Source organism: Schistocerca americana, chromosome 4 (genome assembly GCF_021461395.2).
Source record: "Schistocerca americana isolate TAMUIC-IGC-003095 chromosome 4, iqSchAmer2.1, whole genome shotgun sequence".
Lineage (NCBI taxonomy): Eukaryota > Metazoa > Arthropoda > Insecta > Orthoptera > Acrididae > Schistocerca > Schistocerca americana.
In genome coordinates this window covers 793410944-793432748 of record NC_060122.1, presented here as the reverse complement: position 1 = coordinate 793432748, position 21805 = coordinate 793410944, and the positions used below count along the sequence as shown (strand labels likewise).

Below are 21805 nucleotides of genomic sequence, written 5' to 3'. Positions count from 1 at the left end.
AGTATTCTCACAGAGGTCCCTCCCTATACCTCTGTGCACTGCTGAGGCAGTGATACAACGTGGAGGCACGTCATCTGCAGCATAGAGAAGATTGGGCACTGAGGTACACTGGAAGACATACAGGTGCAAATCCTGGAGGTGGACCACAATACAGTGGGGCCTGCCATAGTCCCAATCTATGGGAGTATCAGCAGTAAGAGGTGCAGGTGGTGTTTCATCAGATGTGGGCAGCACCAGCAGTGTGGTCATGTCTGACAGAAGCAAGCACAATACTGTGACCGTGAGCATGTTGTCGCCAAAGATGTGGGAGGTGAGGGTAGCTGTAGTGATGTCACACGGCAGGAGCCATCTGTAGTCTGGCAGTCTCTGTTGTCATTCAATGAGCAAGTAGTTGTCTATAACTTTGATGGTGAGATCTTAGGGAAGGATGGCACTGACCTCTAGACAGAATTCAAAAATCAGTGATCTAGCACTGATAGCGGGGTGTTTGTCAGACACCAAGTAGGAGGGTGTTTGGCACATGTCATCACCCAGTTCAACATCTTTTAATGTGCATGTGGTGTGCAGTCTGTTAATGAAAACAATTGTTGGTTTTCTGTTGAATAGGATGAGGAAAGTTCAATTTCTTATCAAAGCAGTTTGTGGGCTCCTTTGTGGGGGGCTGTAGTGCAGTACATACTATGCTTTCTCTCAACATGATGCAGTCATGATCTGCAAAAGCTTTGTGAATGAACACTTCTGGTACTGAGTGTGAAAGAGGTGGTGGTATTTGGAGGTGTACTATGCATTTTTTTTTTAACACGAGTGGTTTCTTCTGTCCGATGGGTTAGCATTGTTGTCAGGTCTTGAAGTACAAAGTCTGCAAGGAGGCATAGCATCTCCCAAGACAGGACTTCTGCCAGTGATGCTCTGAGGTCATGTTTTTGTGCTGTGGAAACCTCTTGAGGATCCAGAGGACTGCCTCCAGCCAAAGTCCCCCATGGCACATGAGGGCCACTTTTAATATGTTATATCATTGTTCAACCAGTTTATTACTCTAAGGATGGTCATGTGGTGCGTGTTGAACAGTATGGTTCAGCCATCATTACGATGGCTCCATGCAAAGAAAATGTAAATAAATAAATAAAAAATAAAAAAAGAAGAGTATTGCTTTGGCAGTGGCTTCAGCCATAATTTCTTTAACTGGTGTTGCCCCAGCGCATTGTGTGACATGATTAACAGTTAAGAGGATATATTGATGTCCACCAGATGCTGGTATTGGGCCAGTGAGATCAATTTGACCATGTTTGAAGCATCAGTTTGGGATATCACATTAGCCCAGTGGTGGTTGTGCATAGGACAAAAATTTACTTTTTTAACCTGGTATACATGCGTGGGCCCAAAGTTTGCAGTCAGGCCAAGTGAACCTGTCTATCACTAGATGAGTCATGGCATGGATGCCAGGGTGCACCAGACTGTGAAGCCATTCAAAAATGGCATGATAGATGCATTGAAGTATGAGTGGACATGTTCTGTTTTAAGAAGTATCACATAATATGTGGTGAGTCACACATGGGATATGAAGAATTTCTGTTCTTAGTTTTGTGTCTGGACCTTGGTTGAGGGCTTGTAACTGATGGCTGTTATATTGTGCCTCAGCAAACTTACCATAAACTATGGTAGATAACAAGGAGTGATGGATGAGAAAAAGTCCCTGTGCCTTTGAGGTGACGAATATCCAAAACTCAGCTATGTAGTTCAAGTGTCAGTACTGTCGGGGACAGGTGTCTTTCGATAGGCAGCAAATAGAGTCCATGAGAGGGCAATAATTGGTGTAAGTCATGAGTGTATGTCCTTCAAGAGCATGCCTCAAGTATCATACTGCTTCATAGAGTGCCAGGAGCTCCCTCCTGTAAGCATACTACATGCTTTGCAATAGAGTGTGTTTGCTAGTGAAGAATCAGAGTGGCTGTGGGATGCCCCCTACCTCTTGTCATAACACATCTCACAGCAGAGCTGCTAACATCTGCTGTTATGATGAGCTATGCATTAGGGAATGGATGCACAAGGGTAATGCCCTAGCCGAGGTAGTCTTTGAGGTGTTCAAATGCTGTCTGCACATGGTATGTTAACATAACTTTATGTTTGCCAGTGAATGTTTACCAGTAAGGTCTTGTGTTAGAGCTGCTTGCAAATATGCTACTTTGCAAGATGCCTTCTGTAGAAATTTATCGCGCCTATAAATCTGTGTAATTCATGGTAGTCTAATGGTGTAGGCAATTCTTGGACAATCTCAATGCATTGTGGTGTGAGCCTTATTCCTGATGTGTTTACGATGTGTCCAAGGAAGACTACTTCTTTGAGATGGAATTGACATTTGTCTTTGTTTCTATGATGCCATTGTGAAAAAGTGTGTTTAAAACTTGTTTGAGATGGTTGTTGTGTGATACCCTGTCGGGTGAGAAAATGAAGATATCATCTAGGTAGGCATAAAAAAATGGAAGTTTGAAGAGTAACCCATCAATAAATCATTTGCCACTTTTGTCCCACATTTGAGTCAATACAGCAATAACAAGTATTCAAATAGACTGACTGGCATGATTATGGCTGTTTTTTGGAACGTCATTTGGGCACATAAGTATTTGTAGACATGCAATTTTACAATCAGTGACACTGAAAATAGACACATTCTCCAGATTGTAGGTGAAGTCCATGTTTGGAACTGGATAGTTTTCCAAAATAGTGCAAGCATAAAGTATTCTAAGGTCACTGCATGACCTGACGGAACTGTCTTTCTTGCAGACCAATTTTGTGGGCTAGTCCAGGAAATGTTGGTGGGGAAAATTATACCTTCTTGTAAGAGTTTCTCCACTGAACTCTCAGCAACCCATAGTAGGTCAGGTGTTAGTCAACATGGTCTGTGATGTACCAGGAAGTCGGATGTGATTATGATTTTATGGGCTGTTCCATTCTTAATTGTACACTTTCTGAAATGTACTTGTGGCAGGCATAACTAGAAAACTCAGTGACAACTGAATGGGCAAGTGATGCTTTACTAATCTTTGAAGCGACCACTGGGAGTGATGGTGTGGGCATCTGTGTGGATGGTGATTGAGGTGCCAAGTCAGCTTGTTGTGAGTGTGTCAGGAAGCAGGAGGCAACAGGTGGAGGTGGTTGGCAAACTCAGTCAAGGTACTAATGTGTCACAAAGAGTTTGTGTTCAACATCGGGAACCTTGTCTTTCATAGTGTTGTTGTTGCTGTTGTTGTTGTTGTTGTTGTTGTTGTTGTTGCTGAAATGAAAGTTAACTTCACACATGTCAGAATAAAGCTGTTGGACATACTGCTACTGATGAATTGTGCAGAGACACTCCTGAACAAGCCGATGAATGTCAGGTGTGTTGATAGAGGTCAGGATGCAGAAAGGGCTGTGTCGTTAATGTTGTGACTTGGCAAGACAGCCAAGCCACTATGATTGGTAGCCGAAAGGCACGCGTTAAGCTCACGCAGGATGGCGTGAGGTCTGGAACAGGACAATGTAATTAATATAGCCAATAAGGTACGTTGCTGCTGGAATACTTAACTTTAATCCATAATTGGTGTACATCGGTCTGACGGTACAGGCATCACAAGATAAATAGCAATTGATAATGGTGCCTTGCTAGGTCATAGCAAATGACGTAGCTGAAGGCTATGCTAACTATCGTCTCGGCAAATGAGAGCGTAATTTGTCAGTGAACCATCTCTAGTAAAGTTGACTGTACAACTGGGGCGAATGCTAGGAAGTGTCTCTAGACCTGCCGTGTGGCGGCGCTCGGTCTGCAATCACTGACAGTGGCGACACGCGGGTCCGTCGTATACTAGTGGGCCACGGCCAATTTAAAGGCTACCACCTAGCAAGTGTGATGTCTGGCGGTGACACCACAGTTAACCTGAGATATCAAAGGGTCATGGCTGAGGACTCTAGTCATGGAGCGGATGCTTGTCATGTGTATGAACCTGTCACTGGACAGCTCTGGAACCAAGTTGAAGTATCAGAGAAAATCAACATCAATAATGGCTTTTGTCACATCCATGACAATAAATAACCAGGGTGGACCTGTGGGCCATAGAGCTGGACTGTCGAATTCTTCACTTCCCAGAGATGGATGTACATTTAGGTTGTGCTGAATTGCTCACACCAGAGCCTGTGTCGATAAGTTATAGTCTGCCGGTGTAGTCGCATACAAAATTCTGTAATTATGAAGTGATTGGGGTGTGTGCAATCTGTCATTGTCTCCTTGAGTGTTAAGGTGACTTAAATATCTGACACTATCCAGTGTGTCTTCATCTGTCCTTGCATTTGGTTTCGGTGATTGTATGGTGGTCTGCAGTTGGGTGCAGCAGCAGTGTATCTTGCATGATACCAGCAGGAGCAGTTCTGTTTGGATGCAGCGTCAGGCAGTGTTCTCTGCAGACATGGGTGCAACACAGTTAGCAATGTCCTGTGTGGGTGCAGGCATGATATGTATGGTGGGAAAGCAAGTGTTTGTTGATGCCATGTGAAGGCGAATGCTCCAGTTGAATGCAGTGGCATCAGAATTGGAGGGGGTCAGCTATAGTTGGCTCGGCTTGTAGCTGGCAGGCCATTGCTTATTCTGAGGTGAAGTTGTGAACCATTCCCACTGTGACTGCTGTCAATGTTATTAATGCTTTGTCAGTGTTGTATAATCAAGGGTATCCAATTAGTGAGCTTAAGACATGCATCCAAACATTCATGTTCATGGGTAACTATTGCCAATTGCAGTTGTTGGGTATTCTTACAACCCAGTCCAAAAGTGTGGTTGGGCACAAATGGAGGTCAATCTGCGTGCAAAGATGACACCATAATTGTGTGGAGTCATGTCAATGATGGCTTTGTCATGGACAGTGTGATGGGTTTGCTCCCCCGGTGAGCGGATGAGATGGTGAATAATGCAGCTTTCACTGTCTCATGCCTGTTGTCTGCTGGAGGGATGAGACTCATATCACTTGTTGCGTCTGCATGTTCACCTAAGTAGGTTAATAAAACAATGAATTTGCTACAATTGCAGATGATGTCACTCATTGTGAATATATGGTCCATGATGGTGAACTGCAAATTAGGTTGGTCTGGTGGGAAAGGCAGCAGCCTGAAGTGTGTCCAATGACCATAATTTTTCCAGGGTTATGTTTGTAGTGGTAGATCTGCTGAGCAGGTATTGTCCATATGTGGCATGACATTATGTGTAGGAGGCAACAAGGTAGACGATGCAGTCAGCTGCATGATTTCTGAAGTGATCATGTTTGCATGAGGTATGCTTGTCTCACATAAAGTTATTAAACATGTATCCAACTAGCTGGATATCCATGGCTCAGTAGCCCAGTTTGTGAAAGAGATGGGGTTCTGAGTGGCATCACAAAGTACATTGTTTGTCACTTTCCATTATTCAGCATTGTTGCACTCTATCATAGCACTGTCTAGAGAGTGTCACTGTCATATTTTCTCACATGAGTTGCATGTTAGGTGTGATCATAGTGGCTGAGTGAAAACTGCACAGCACAATGTGGGCATGCTGGCAACATTGTCATTGAGTACTAGACAGATATATTGAATTTATACATGATTGCAATTATCAGGAGTCACCAGTGTTGATCCACAGGGCATAGGAGATGGTTATGACTAATAACCACATGATCCTAATACTCTGAAAAGCAACATTTATTAATGATATGAGCATACACAAACATGCGTCTGAACACAGCGAAGTCATCCAACTGATTAACTGTCAAAGAGTCTGTTTCGCTGGAGCCAAGATGACTGCCAGTAATATTACCTCACAAAGCAGTGCTCCCACAAAGTAAATAATCTGGTTCTTTAACTTATTATTAATTTTTCTATTTTCTTTTTTATGTCTTGGTAACACATTGTTTTAGTCTTATTATCATAACTGAGTTTTAGGTATACCTCCAAATTTTCTGTATTAATCTCTCCCATTAGTTGCTGACATTTAGCTGCACCGAGGCAAACAGCACAAAGTTAGCATTAATATGGTTCTTATAGGTTCCAGTAACCTGTTCCTTCTTTATTTTCCCAGTTTAATGATCTGAGTAATTCCTGTAGAGCTACTGAGAACAGTTCATATATTGTGAAATATCCTTACCCGATTTCTCTTTCATTTCCAAGTTTCATATCTAGAGGTATTGTGTCTCAGTGGATCAATGTTTACAGTGCCAGTGTCTAGATCCAGAGGTCTGGATTTCTATCCTTTGTGAGTCCTAGCATTTTAATCTTTCAGTTATGTCTTCTTTCACCTCTGACAATGTTTCTTATTGTAAATGAAGGCTCCTATAATCAACCAAACAATTTGTCAAGCTTAACTATGTTGTGAAATTATTTGGCAGTGTTTGTGCTGTATTTGTCAAACATTGACTGTGTCTGACTTGTTTGAGAGAAATTTTGATTGATGACCAATTTGATGTTATGTCAGACATTGTTTGTGTTAATGTTTCACAGCACATGTGTAGTAAGAAAGAGTTCCACTCACTGTATTTTGAGTTTCCACAATTTTGGAAACTATAATCAAAAGAATATATGGATAAAAACAAAAAAGACCAGACAACTACCAAACTGGAAGGGGTGTTACATCTTTCCCAGCCATTATAGTTATGAAGAAAATCAAAATTCTACACACATCATACAAGTGAGAATGTAATAATATAAAAAATGAATAAAAGATGATGTAATCATCAGGTTCTGAGTGTGATATTTCATTTAGTGCATTTTCATGGGTACATTTATCTCTCGAATTTAACCATTTCCTGGACCTGTGTCTTGTTTTCTTTGGCACTGTTATACAGTGCCAAAGTCACTGCATGAAATGGTTTGCCTGCACTGATATCCATTCCCACAAGTGTGAAAATACTTAATGATACATATACACAGTGTGACAGTTGCTTTAAAAGTGAGGTTAAATTTGGATAACTTTGTTGGTATGTGTACATGCTTGTTTGATAAATCTTTGGACAGAAAACAATGAACAGGACAAACTAATGTGATCATTACCAGGCACTTTATTCCCAAATTTCAGTGTGGTTTTGGTGTTGACATTGAACTGTATGTACTGTGTAACAATGGCTCAGTGGTAAGGTTTCAGACTACAGATCCAAAATCTTGGGCCTGATTCCCAGTCAGTCCTGACACCGTTAACTGCCACTTATCACTTTGTTCTCCTCAGACAGTATTTGATAACGTGAAAAATGCTGAGTTGGACCATGGTCTGGAACCCAAGTTAAATTGTAGATCCCTCTCTATCTGACAGAGTAAGTCAGTTCAAAGGTCAGAGAAAGGCAACAGTGTACCAACTTTAATTGTACCATGCCTGTAGAAACCTGTGGTGTTCAAATCAACCTCCAGATTGATGACATCTTTATGGTAAGTATAATGGGAGCTGTTGTGTTTATGCACATATTATTCAGTATAATTACATAATTTGAATCTGTTTATTGTTTCTAAGGTTCTTCACCCTCCATGAAACAGCTTCACTCCACAATTTCATGAGACAAATTTCATGTAGAGGTGTGTGGCTGGTTTACAACAAGGTAGACATCCTTCACTTATGAACACACACAAAAGCCTCACTATTGATTTACATAGTGTATATGTAGAAGAGAAATTTGTTAACATTGAGTATAGATTTAAGCGTCAGGAAGTCGTTTCTGAAAGTATTTGTATGGAGTGTAGCCATGTATGGAAGCGAAACATGGACAATAAATAGTTTGGACAAGAAGAGAATAGAAGCTTTCGAAATGTGGTGCTACAGAAGAATGCTGAAGATTCAATGGGTAGATCACATAACTAATGAGGAGCTATTGAATAGAACTGGGGAGGAGAGGAGTTTGTTGCACAACTTGACAAGAAGAAGGGACTGGTTGGTAGGACATGTTCAGAGGCATCAAGGGATCACAAATTTAGCTTTGGAGGGTAAAAATTGTAGAGGGAGACCAAGAGATGAATACACTAAGCAGATTCAGAAGGTTGTAGGTTGCAGTAAGTACTGGGAGATGAAGAAGATTGCACAGGATAGAGTAGCATGGAGAGCTGCATCAAACCAGTCTCAGGACTGAAGATGACAACAACAACAGTGTACGTGTTGTTGATTGTTCTGAGTGAAACAATGAAGTATGGCAAAAACATCCACCTCATACTATTGTACAAAAATTATTTGCTTCTCTGTGGTTACATACAAAAGTCCATCAAAAATGGGCAAACATTAAGGTGCATGGAAGAAAATGAGCATGAGGCTTCAACAGCCAGTCACAACTTTGAAACAAAGACATAGAGAAGTCAAAGGTCAGAGGATAACAAAAGCAGAATCATTGAATTCAGTGAATATTTTGTATCACCTATGTTTGTACAATTTTTATTTTATGCCATTTCACAGAACACTTATTAGTTATATAAATAAACACAAATCTTTTTTATATATTGAGGATGTATATTAATTGTAATGATTTGCATGCAAATACTTCAACTTTTTAAACAGCAAAAACAACTAAGATGCAGTGCGAGATGCATTTATAATCAACATCTGTTCTACAATGGCTTCATCAATAGTGCCCTCATTTTTTTCCCCCATTATGAAATACAGCATTGTCAGGAGGGTGAAAATTCATGCAGGAGTCAGAAATGTGATTAAGCATGCCAGCATAATTGTTTCAAAATGCTTGAGTGGATATTGCTGAGATTAAGATCAAGAATATCAAACTGTAGTCAAGTCAACATAAGGTGATCACTGACAACTGCAGTGGGCTGGAAGTGGTGGCTTTGCATGTCTAACCCTACCACTAGCATAACACAATTTTGTAAACGTCTCTGTGGAAATGTTTCAGTAGTGTCACAGCTCTGTACATGGCTACCTTTTTCCCTGACAGCCATTAGCACTTTGCAGGTGAAAGCTGGAAACAGTGCTGTGAGCTGTCGGGATAATCTTATGCCATCTTGACTATAAATTTGTCCATAGAATCAGAAAAAACTTCAAAAATTTTTGAAATTATCAATAATGTATAGAAGTGTGAAGGCAAAAAGCTATGATTAAAAATCATTAATATAAAACAGAATTTAGAAAAGGTGACTGATTTGTTCAATTGTAGCACTAATGACAAAATTTCTTTTAATTCACACCAAGGTTAATGAAGTTTTAAAAAATTTTTACATGAAGTGTTGGGTGGAATGGCATTGTTCTCCACTTTCTAATCCTCGAAAGATTACACATTCACACTAATAAAGCAGACATAAAATTTGTTCCTTCACCTGTGAGAACAGCATTGGGACTTACAAACAGCTATGCCAAGGACTGACAAAGGCTTTTGCCACTGTCTCCTCCATCGTAGCAGAAACTGGTACCAGTACCATGTACCACAAAAAAATATTAATAACTGAAAGAATGTAATTGTTCTCCTGTTGTGTCTACAGAAAGAGTCCCATCATATATGATTCTTCACCCAGTAGTACATCACAACTGATGCATTAGTGGCACATTTTGTGCTATGACTGGCCTGGATACTCTCATAAGTGCCAAAGTGGCTTTGGCATCATTAATAATTTCCCAAGTGGAGTTTCACAATACAGAATATCATCTTCAGATACAAAATCCAGAGGAGTGGCATGTTATTTTCATTCTGTACCTTGCTTTTTAGTTTACTGCAGCTCTGCAATATGCATCTCATCTGCCTGTAGTACACAAACGTTGCTAATCAATGGGTGTACTTTCTGGTGCAACTTCCATGGCTTATGATATATGACATAGTCATATTCATCCAGGTTCAAAGACCATCACATCAGGTGACTACTTGGGTTTTTCAAATTCAATTGTCACTTGAGATGTTTCTTTAAAACAATATACATCTATTTATTGATATTAAGGACAGAACCTAGCTTTAGTAAGTATGTGCAACTTTCCTTCTTCAGTTACATCTACAAATTTAATTACATTACAAATTTTGTTTAAATCAATACTGTATAACACAGGTAACCTATGAAAGATACCAGTGATCTATATTTTAAATCAGAACTTTGTAGAGACTCAGAGACATTTGATATTCATTTTACAAAAACAAAAAATGTGTGAGTGCTAGATCATTTCTAGCTAACTCCCATCTTCTGCAGTGAAGAGTTGAGTTATTCTGTGTCTGCCCACGTGAGTATTTTTTGCTGTCTTTAGGTTAGATTAAACTTGAGTATAACATATTTAACTGTTATCATTTATAGAATTGAATTTTCCTTGAATTTTGACAAGCATACATAATTCACTATTTGTCATAATATTCAACAGCTGGAACAGCAAAACTAATAACAAATTCTTGGGAGACATAATAACTTTAAACATGCCATGTTCAGCCATTAATTTGTGTTCAAACAAAATATAAAGCAGCCCTGACATACGTTACTGATTTTTTAAGTTATTTTCCAGCAATTTTTGTGCAAGCTATGCTGAAAATGATTTGGTCATTGGTCTCAAGTCAGTGACGTTGTTGATCATTAACACCAGTCAGATCAATGGAGTACTCTGTACTGAACGTATGTACTTCCTTTCTAAAGCATGAACCCCGCACGATAGCAGAATCAGTTACTACTTTGAAATAAAACAATGGAAAATCCAGGATGGAATGTTACAATATTATGAGAAGGAAAGTTGCTACTCACCATATAACAGAGGAGCTGAGTTGCAGATAGGCACAACAAAAAGATTTCCACACTTAAAGCTTTCGACAATGGGCCTTCATCAAAAATAGACACAGACATAGATACAGACACACACAAATGCAACTCACACACACACTGCAGTCTCAGGCAACTGCTTTCAGTTTTCACACTTGTGTGTGTGAGATGCATTTACAAGTGTGTGTGTGCATAAGTGTGGCTATTGTTGACAAAGGCCACTGGCTGAAAACTTTAACTGTGAAAATCTTTTTGTTGTGCCTATCTGTGATTCAGCACCTCCGCTATATGGTGAGTACCAACTTTCCTTCTCACAATATGGTGACTACCTTGAAAGTAAGTGTTGTCCTCTCTTGATGATTGTTTTATGCATCTGATACGTACATATCATTTAATTTAATTAATTCAATTCAACTGCCTCTCTCTGAAAACTTCCACTACTTCAGAGAAAAGTAGACTGCATGGTCAGCAGCTACTGTGAACTTCCTACCATATAGGTAGCATTTGAAGTAGTTTACCCCAAACACCAGACGTAACAACTCCTTCTCTGCCGTACTATAGTTTATTTCCATCTTACTGAGTTTGGCAAGAAGGTAACCAGTTGGTTCCTCTTTGCCATCCTGCTCTTGATTTAAAGCACCTCCCACAATGAAATCGCTGGTTATCACAGGTCAAAGTAAAGGGTTTCTTGAAAACAAGGTATACCAACAAGGGAGAGCTCATTAATAAAATTTTAATCTGGCTACCTCACTTTCCACAGTCCAATCAAAAGGCACCATGTTTTTCAAAAATTTCTTTAATGGTCTGGTTACTGGCATAATCGTTGATGAAACATTGACAACAATTCACTAGCATGAGAAACAAATGTAGTTGTTTCATACTGGTGGGTGTAGCAAAATTATTTACCACTTTTGTAAATCGTGGCTCTGGATTCACCCCAGCAGAATTGATAATATGACCCAGGTACTGAACCTATGATTTTGCAAAAGAACATTTCTCTAATTTCAAGCTCAAGTGTGCCCCTGTGATCATGATGGCACCCTCCCTAGCCATTTGGCAGGTTCTTCAATTGTCCATGAAAAGACAATGATATCATGTACATAAACTAAGCAAATTGTTGGTTTCAGTCCTCTTAAAAACAGATCAGCAAACTGCTGAAATTTAATGGGTGCATTTCTCAAACCAAATGGCATCCTTAGTTATTCATATAACCCTCGGGGCATTTGAAAGGGTATGTGGGTGGCAAAACCATGAAAAAATATTCTTGAAATACATCCTGTTGCAATATCTTAATAAGTTTCTTTATCTTCTAATTACTTTCAATGATTTTCCACTGAATTATATAACAGTCTGCATTTACTAATTATTTGATTTTATTTCATGAACTTTTACAGGTGTACTTTCAGTTTGGATATCTGAGACCAGCTTTAAAAAGACGAACACATTCTCATTTTTATTAGCACATCTTATTTCAATCTGCAATCTTCCTTGGTAAGTCTTACTGTTGCCTTCATTGTGGAGCACCTTGAGCATCCATCCAGTGTTGGAATCTCAATGACATACTTGCTGTGACTTAAAAGCATCTGCTAGTGAACTCCTGCCATCTCACACCGTCCAGGAAGTACCTCAAGCAAATAACAACACAACACAAACAAGTGGCTACATTAACATAGCATATACTATGCAAAAATAAGGACCTGTGCTACTCAAAATGTAAAATTAAGTTAACATTAATAAACAACATTTTTACTCATATATATATGATTTTGCAACTCTGACATATGGGTAAATATCCCAAATTTACTTTTTACTTTACTTCACTTTACATGTGGCAAGGGCCTTATCGACCATACGCCTGCTCTATGAGCCTCTTCCACTTCTGCCTGTCCAATGCACTGTTTGTCCAGTTGCTGCTGCTGTTCATCCTCATTGTGTCCTCCTGAATGTTATCCCGCCATCTGATTCTGGGTCTCCCTTTTTTTCTCGTTCCTTCTATTGTTCTGCTGAATGCCATTCTAGGTAGTCTATTCTCTGTCATTCCTGCTATATGGCCTGCCCAATTCAACCTTCTCCTCTTGAGCACTTCGACAATGTTACGGTGTTTGTACAGCCCTTTTAATTCTTCATTTCTTCTTAGTCTCCATTCCATGTTATTTTCGTCGTATACAGGTCCAAAAATTTTCCTTTGTACTTTTCTTTCGAATATTAACAGTTTTTCTTCATCTTTCTTTCTAAATATTAATGTTTCACATACATATAACATCACAGGTATAATGGTCGATTGATATAAGTGGATTCTGAAGTTATTGCTAAGTGATCTTTTTCCTAGAATTTTGATGAAACTAAAAAGTGTCTTGTTTGCTGCTGATAAACGGGCATCTATTTCTATATCTGTTCTGTTGTTATTACTAAAAATACTTCCTAGGTACTTGAAGTGGTCAACAGTCTTGAAATTGAATCCATCTACAGTCAGAGGTGCATCTTTTCTGGTTTTCTTACTTATGGGCAGGTATTCTATCATTTCTTCATTAACATGTAATCCTGTTTTCTCAGCAATTCTGTAGTAATTTTGCATCATTCTGATTAATTCTCTTTTGGAACTACTTATTAGTGCTCATTATCTGCATATTACTTTATTACTTTACTTTATTACTATATCTTCATCGTTTACCAGCCATGGCTGGACAGACTGCATCACAAATACAATGTTTATCAACTAACATTTATACAACACCATATACAAAATTTATATTACAAATAAAAGAAAATATTTATACAGTGCACAAAAACACGTAGAACATAGAGAAAATGAAATATAACTAAACAGGAAAGTAAAACTTCATAGCAGCAAATGAAAATACCATAAAGCAAAATGTTTACAAAGACCATGTAGATCACACACATAAAGTTTCATTTTGGCAAAATACACTCCTGGAAATTGAAATAAGAACACCGTGAATTCATTGTCCCAGGAAGGGGAAACTTTATTGACACATTCCTGGGGTCAGATACATCACATGATCACACTGACAGAACCACAGGCACATAGACACAGGCAACAGAGCATGCACAATGTCGGCACTAGTACAGTGTATATCCACCTTTCGCAGCAATGCAGGCTGCTATTCTCCCACGGAGACGATCGTAGAGATGCTGGATGTAGTCCTGTGGAACGGCTTGCCATGCCATTTCCACCTGGCGCCTCAGTTGGACCAGCGTTCGTGCTGGACGTGCAGACCGCGTGAGACGACGCTTCATCCAGTCCCAAACATGCTCAATGGGAGACAGATCCGGAGATCTTGCTGGCCAGGGTAGTTGACTTACACCTTCTAGAGCACGTTGGGTGGCACGGGATACATGCGGACGTGCATTGTCCTGTTGGAACAGCAAGTTCCCTTGCCGGTCTAGGCATGGTAGAACGATGGGTTCGATGACGGTTTGGATGTACCGTGCACTATTCAGTGTCCCCTCGACGATCACCAGTGGTGTACGGCCAGTGTAGGAGATCGCTCCCCACACCATGATGCCGGGTGTTGGCCCTGTGTGCCTCGGTCGTATGCAGTCCTGATTGTGGCGCTCACCTGCACGGCGCCAAACACGCATACGACCATCATTGGCACCAAGGCAGAAGCGACTCTCATCGCTGAAGACGACACGTCTCCTTTCGTCCCTCCATTCACGCCTGTCGCGACACCACTGGAGGCGGGCTGCACAATGTTGGGGCGTGAGCGGAAGACGGCCTAACGGTGTGCGGGACCGTAGCCCAGCTTCATGGAGACGGTTGCGAATGGTCCTCGCCGATACCCCAGGAGCAACAGTGTCCCTAATTTGCTGGGAAGTGGCGGTGCGGTCCCCTACGGCACTGCGTAGGATCCTACGGTCTTGGCGTGCATCCGTGCGTCGCTGCGGTCCGGTCCCAGGTCGACGGGCACGTGCACCTTCCGCCGACCACTGGCGACAACATCGATGTACTGTGGATACCTCACGCCCCACGTGTTGAGCAATTCGGCGGTACATCCACCCGGCCTCCCGCATGCCCACTATACGCCCTCGCTCAAAGTCCGTCAACTGCACATACGGTTCACGTCCACGCTGTCGCAGCATGCTACCAGTGTTAAAGACTGCGCTGGAGCTCCGTATGCCACGGCAAACTGGCTGACACTGACGGCGGCGGTGCACAAATGCTGCGCAGCTAGCGCCATTCGACGGCCAACACCGCGGCTCCTGGTGTGTCCGCTGTGCCGTGCGTGTGATCATTGCTTGTACAGCCCTCTCGCAGTGTCCGGAGCAAGTATGGTGGGTCTGACACACCGGTGTCAATGTGTTCTTTATTCCATTTCCAGGAGTGTATGTCCTTTGAGTAAAACACAAAATTAAATGTGCAGTTAACTGAGAACATAAAAAGAAGATTAAATTTAGGCAAAATTATATATAAAACATAACAATATTTATTATTTTGTCTATTCACTAGAACCACTGTTGAAAAACTCTTCCAAGGAATATAGTGGATGTTGTTTCAAGTCCTGAGCAATTTTTTTCCGAAATAATTCAGGTGGCAGGGATTTCACTTCTGGAGGCAGTTGATTGTACATTTTTAGGGCGCCTGTTGGAAAGCTGTCTTGTGTACTTGATAGGTGACACCTTGGCATTTCAATGTTCCTCTTACAATGAGTGTCATGATTATGTATTTCTTGTCTTATGCTAAAATTCCTTTGATTTTCTTTTATATAAATGAGGCAGAAAAACACATACTGGCTAAAAACAGTCATTATGCCTAGCCTGGTGAAAATAGGCTTACAGTGGTCCAGTCTTTTGTTAGAGGATATGATCCTGATGGCTTTTTTTTTGTAATAGCAACACATCTTTGCTCCCTGAGGAGTGTCCCCACAACAACAGTCCATAGCTAATGTGGCTGTGGAAGAGTGCATGGTAGACTATTGTGAGAAACTGGTCAGTTATTACCCTCTTCAGCTTCCCCAGGAGGTATATCACACGAGAAAGTTTGGTGCATACATATGCAGTGTGATCATTCATGGAGAGCTTGCTGTCAATCTCGAAGCCCGGCAGTGTGACAGTCTCCATGTTTTCTTGGTCTTCAATGTTGGTTAGACTGCATATCAAATGTTGGGTTTTTTCTTCATTGATCTTCATTTTGTTTATGATGAACCATTCTTTTATTTCTTCAAACATCAAATTTGATGCACCAAGAGCTTCTGTGGCTGTATGTCCTTTGGCAATAAGGGTAGTGTCATCTACAAACTGCAACATTTGACTATTACAGCTCATATCATTGACATATATGAGGAATAGGAGAGGTCCTAAGACTGATCCTTGGGGCACTCCATGTTCCAGTTTTTGCTCAAGAGAAGTTGCTCCATGCACTGATACTACCTGCTTTCGGTTTTCCAAATAAGATTGGAGTGTCGATAGAACAACACCTCCAACACCATACCATCTCAACTTGACCATTAGTGTTGTGTGTGAGATGCAGTCAAAGGCTTTGCTGAGGTCACAGAGTGTCAGTGCCACACTCTCTCTCTCTCTTCAAAACTCTGTTGAATCGATTTTAATACGTCCAGTGTGGTTGTCACTGTTGATCTCCCTTTGTGGAATCCGTGCTGTGTGTTTTGGAATAAGTTGTTTTCCTCAAAGTAATTCAGTACCTGGCAGTGCATCACAGACTCAGTAACTTTGGCTAGTACTGGTACCACTGAGATTGGCCTGAAGCTGGACACCTCACATGGATCCCCATTCTTATATATTGGTACTGTGCGTGCCAGCTTAAGGAAGTCTGGAAAGACACCAGAAGACAGACATTTGTTAATCACTATGGCTAGTGGCTGAGCTAATTCTGCAATAATTTTCTTTAGCAGTGTGCAGGACATGCCATAGATGTCTACACTTTCTGAGTGTTTGTAGGAGTTCACAATTTTTATCATGTCTTCAGGGTGTACTTCCTTCCAGTTTTGAATACTGCAACTGTCTGCATTTCTTATGTTTTCAGTCGGATCTAGGTCAGGGTGTGGAATTTCACTCACTGTCTTTTCCACTCTGACAAAATATTCATTGAAGTCATCAGGACTACATGAATTTAAGCAGGAGGTAGTCTTCCTTCGGTTCTCGTTTACAAGATTCCAGGCAGCTTTACAAGGATTTTGGGCCTCTTTAATGTATGTAACATTATATTTCTTTTTTGCTTCCTCAAGGCAAGTCTTGTAATGTTCACATCCTGTAGCTGGATCCCTTGTGGACTGGTTTTAGAAAATTCTCTATCAACCTTCTCTATGCAAAATTTCAGTACCCTCACACACTACAAATGTCCTTATAGAAAAGTCTTGAGACACAATAGGAATCTTATGGTATCCTGATTTCATATCCAGTGTAGTGAAATATTTGCAATTCCCCAACCTATCCACAGTTTCATCTACACAGGACACCTGATAAGTGTCAGGTGTTACAACTTTGTTCACTGCTCCCATGTCAACACATAAACAACAGGGTTTCTCATCCTTAACTGACGTTTTGGGTACAATTGCTATAGGTTAGTCCCAGAGACTAGAAGATAGCTGAATAAGCCCTGCATCTAGCTGTTGCTAAATACTGCTCTCAACAACTGATTGCGAGTGGTATGGGATCTGATAATTATTTTCTGCTACTGGTCAACATTTCCCAATTGGTATTTCATGGTATGTTAGATCTGTGGCTGGCAAACATTGCCTTTATCCAAACAGGCATTCAATTTCCTTCAATATCAGGTATGAAAGGCTTTGATCTGATTCAGACAACAGACAATTTCTCCTTCAAACTATTTCTAATGGGTGACAAGATTGTGTAACTTTGTCTTGCTTCCCATTCTTTTGAAATGGCTTACATTCCATCACAGGTTGTTCTGGTCAGTATAGTTCCACATGGAATTACTACACGTGGTCCATCCAAATTTACCCAAGCACGTTGACAGACATAACTTTCTCAATCATGGTCTCAGCCTTGCGAAGGCCAGGTTTGACATGTGCTTAGAGTCTATCAAGAACTTCATTCTGAGTGAGCATATCAACCAGAAAGATAATTCCATCAGGCTCCCAGAGAAATCTTCTGGTGTTACCACATATGGTTACAGGGGTATTGGCTTTCGACGCTGAGATACACAGCTCAATAGAAATGGGAAGTAGGTCCTTTCCCTTGGATTTCTCACGCTTCTGTGGTGTTGTCCCAGACAAAATAATAAACTGCTACACTGAATTGGGCAGTTTTAAACTGATAGTCTTTGACACCCTGGAAATGACACATAAAATTGCTCCCCATATGTTGTGAAAACCCCATCCTCATTTTTCGAATGCTGCTATCTCAAACCTGTAGCCTACTCCTTCCCACCAATGACTAGTTTAAAATAACTTGTCCCTATTGGCTTGATGAACTCCATCCCAACCAACTAATGGAGGTTTAACTCCTACTTATCACCAGGGGGCAAAAACACTAACCTGAGCACATATGTAGAAAAATGTTTACCTTTTTCCCAAGCATTTTGCCAAGAAAAATCATGTTTGACATCTCTTTTAACCCACAAAAATTGATATTGTTAACTGTTCTTAATGGGAGCAAGGAGGGATGGTCTCTGTCATTTCCCAAATTAAGTTTCCTCTTTGTTTTTGGTATCCACCATGGTTTCATCTACTTAATGACCTATTTCCCTAAAATATGGATAATATGATGCTCAACATGCACTGGCAGTGTATCTGCATTGCTTGCCTTGCTCACGGTTTGTTTACTTTATGAACACATGGTGGAAGGGTCAAAACAAATCGCTCCACTTCTTCACACAATAATTCAAGATGGACTGCCTCATACCAAGCTGCAGATGACACCACTTTGGCCTCACCACTGATTTGCTGATTTATACCTTTGATAAACACATCAATGGCTCATGACTCTGCCTCTTCTAATAAGGCATCATTCCACGATGCATCTCTTCCCAAGGTATGGGTATGACATGAGATTGTATGAATTCTATCAGAAAATACTTCAGAAGCTTCTCCTTGTCTTTGCCTTTGCCTAAGACTGGAAAATTTATCACTGTAATAGCTCACACTTGTTTTATCTGAATATCTCTCTTCTAACCCTTTGAGAAATATTTTGAAATTCTCTGTATGCCTTAACACTTTTATTGACTTCCCATAAGTGCATACAATCAACATTTTGCAGAAAAGTGGACACATTCTTTGTTGGATTCCCTGAGAAACAAGAGAAAAATAACTGCAGGGAAGCTGCTCACTATCCTGTAGTCGAGATGGTGTAAGTAGATCCCTGACAGATCGCACCTTTCAACTGTGAAGTGCTAATGGCTGTAGGCAGATCAGTAGCCCTCTACAGAGATGTGACAACACTGAGGAGTTGCCATAGAAACGTTTAAAAAATTGTGTTATGTTATTGGTTGAAGTAGGCCCATGAAGCTGCTGCACCCACTTATTGGAGCTGTCACAGATCAACATATGCTGACTCAGCTACAGGTTGTGTGATGGTGACACCCATAGCCTTGAATTTTCTTGCTGTATGGACAGCTGTGTTAATGCCTGCCCTAATCTCTCCTCTAAATTAGAATTATTAAGTAGCATTTTGTTCACCTGTTCTTGAAAGTCTTGAAAGAATCTTCACTACCACCTTTCTCTGCTCTTATCTCGAATTTTGAGCATGGGGTAGGCATTGTTTTTAATCTCAAATGGGGGGAAAGTTGCTAACAATAAATTACAATCTAGAATGAAAAACTTCTGCCCAGAAAATAGTCTGATCTTGGGTCAGCTCACACTGGCCTGTCAGCTACAATACAGCACAAAGCAACAATTACAGTAAGCGTGATACAATGCTTGAAGCGTGGTGGCACAGGTGGTGCACGTGGGTGGTTGTGACCACATGCACTTGGCACAGATGTGACATGGGCCTGGCAATTATAGACAGCTGCAACAATGGCCAGGCACAGTTTGTGGGCCACAACTACAGGTAACAACATGATGACAAGGAAGAGACACCCCAGCACTGAAGACAGGTCCCTCAGGTGAAGCAGGCACAAGTGGCGTGCAGCAGTCAGCTGTGCCAACAGATGGATGACAGTGGGCCATATGACTACAGATGGCAGTGAAGCAGTACACTCTCAGAAGGGACGGCTCAATGTTAGCAACAGGTGGGCTGCTACTTCACCAGGTGTGAGTGAGGTAGCTGATAGCCAGACAGTTCACCAGGAAGGCAGGCAGCGAGGCAGTGAGACTGGAGGCTGTGCCATTCTGCAACAGAGAGGGGTGAGTGACAGGTGGCTAATGTGAGTGGCACTTTCTGTGCAGCATCAAGCCATATCAACAAATGAAACGTGTGGAATCTTATGGGACTGAACTGCTAAGGTCATCAGTCCCATATCAACAATACACAGCACACCAATTCACTTGGCCCATCATGGAACACACCTCTTGCATGCAGAATGCTTGTGAATGGCATGCACTGTTACTTCACATTGGGATGAACTGATGACATGAGTCTCAAACCATGTGCAGATGCAGAACATTGCTGACAGCACTTGGACACCCAGTGTCACTCACAGGCAAAGCCGACTAGCCAGTCATGACAGTACTGCAGGCTTGACTTCAGCCGACAGTGGCAGAATATGCGGTGTCAACTAGTGTGCCCGTGCCAAGCGATGAATGGAAATCTGTCATTGCTACACTGCTCCTGGTCCTACCACATCCTTGAACACAATAACATGCATACTGCAGCAATGAATTGTGAAAATACCCTCCTTGGATTGCCAGTCCTTAGCCCTTCCTCAGTCCCTGTACATCTGGTGTCAGTTGAATGACATAATCCACCTTGCTACCCATAGGTAAAACAATGTAACATATTAAATACTAAGTGGATATCAGTGTGAGAACATGATGCCAGAGGTCTCCCAGTCAACACAGAAAGATGGAATTCGAATGGTGTGAGGTCAGCATGATTATAGCAACAAATATGACTGGCTTAACTACGTGAGGAAGTTGGAGGAATAGGAAAAGTCAGTGTGTGTGAAACAGTGAGCATTTATGGTGCTCTATGGTGGTTTCCTTCATTACAACAAGGCCTGAAGATAACATATGGATGACTTCACATGGGAAGAATCATCAACAACTGGAAGAAAGACAAAGTATGATGAACATAGCCCATATGCTTGGTATCATTCACAGCATCCTTTTATATACAAGGGGAGCATCTAAATCTATATGATCTACGTGATTACTCTGCAATTCACAATTAAGTGCCTGGCAGAGGATTCACCAAATCAAGCTATTTCTCTGCCGTTCTGCTCTCAAACAGGATGCAGTAAGAACAAGCACTTAAATGTTACCATGTGAGCTCTGATTTCTCTTAATTTCTGATGATGGTCATTTCTCCCTATGAAATTTTATGAGAAGATTCTACCACAATGTAAAACATCCTTGTTTTAATTATTGCCACCCAAATTTGCATAGCATTTCTGTGGCACCCTCTCCCCTATTTCATTATAATGCAAAATGAGCTGCCCTTCTTTGGAGTTTTCTGATGTTCTCCATCAATCCTATCTGATATGGTTCCCACACAGTGCAGCAATACCCCAGAAGAGGGCAGACAAGTGTATTGTAAGCAGTCTCTTTAGAACACCTCATGCATTTTCTAAGTTTTCTGCCAATAAATTGCAGTCTTTGGTTTGCTTTCCCCACAACATTATCTACTTGATCATTCCAGTTTAAATTATTTGTTAGTCTAATCTCTGAGTATTTAGTTGAATGTACAGCCTTTAAATCTGTGTCATTTATCATGTAACCATAATTTAGTGGATTCCTTTGTGTACTCATATGGATGACTTTACACTTCTCATTATTTAGAGCCAATTCTGAACCACAGACACTACTGACCAAAGGAGAGGAGGTGGTCAACCATGGTCAACAAGAGCAGCAGATGACTGCTGCATTATGCAGCAAGCAAGAAATGAACCATATCAAATACCAGGAGTAATTGCAATCACATTTAACAGGACTCTAAAACACTCAATCTTACACTCCGCAGTGGCATGTCATCTGCATGGTATTGGTCTCCTTGTCCCCCAATTAGTATG

At 41.0% G+C, this 21805-nt stretch overlaps 1 protein-coding gene across 1 annotated transcript in view; it reads right to left on the bottom strand.

The window, feature by feature from the left end:
- Positions 1–3199: 3199 nt before the first annotated feature.
- LOC124613805 (probable E3 ubiquitin-protein ligase bre1) overlaps positions 3200–21805 on the bottom strand; it is a 68840-nt gene continuing 50234 nt past the window's right edge. Inside the window, exon 3 of the mRNA XM_047142527.1 lies at positions 3200–3271. Within this exon, the coding sequence (XP_046998483.1) occupies positions 3200–3271 (72 nt within the window). The remainder of the gene's footprint in view (positions 3272–21805) is intronic.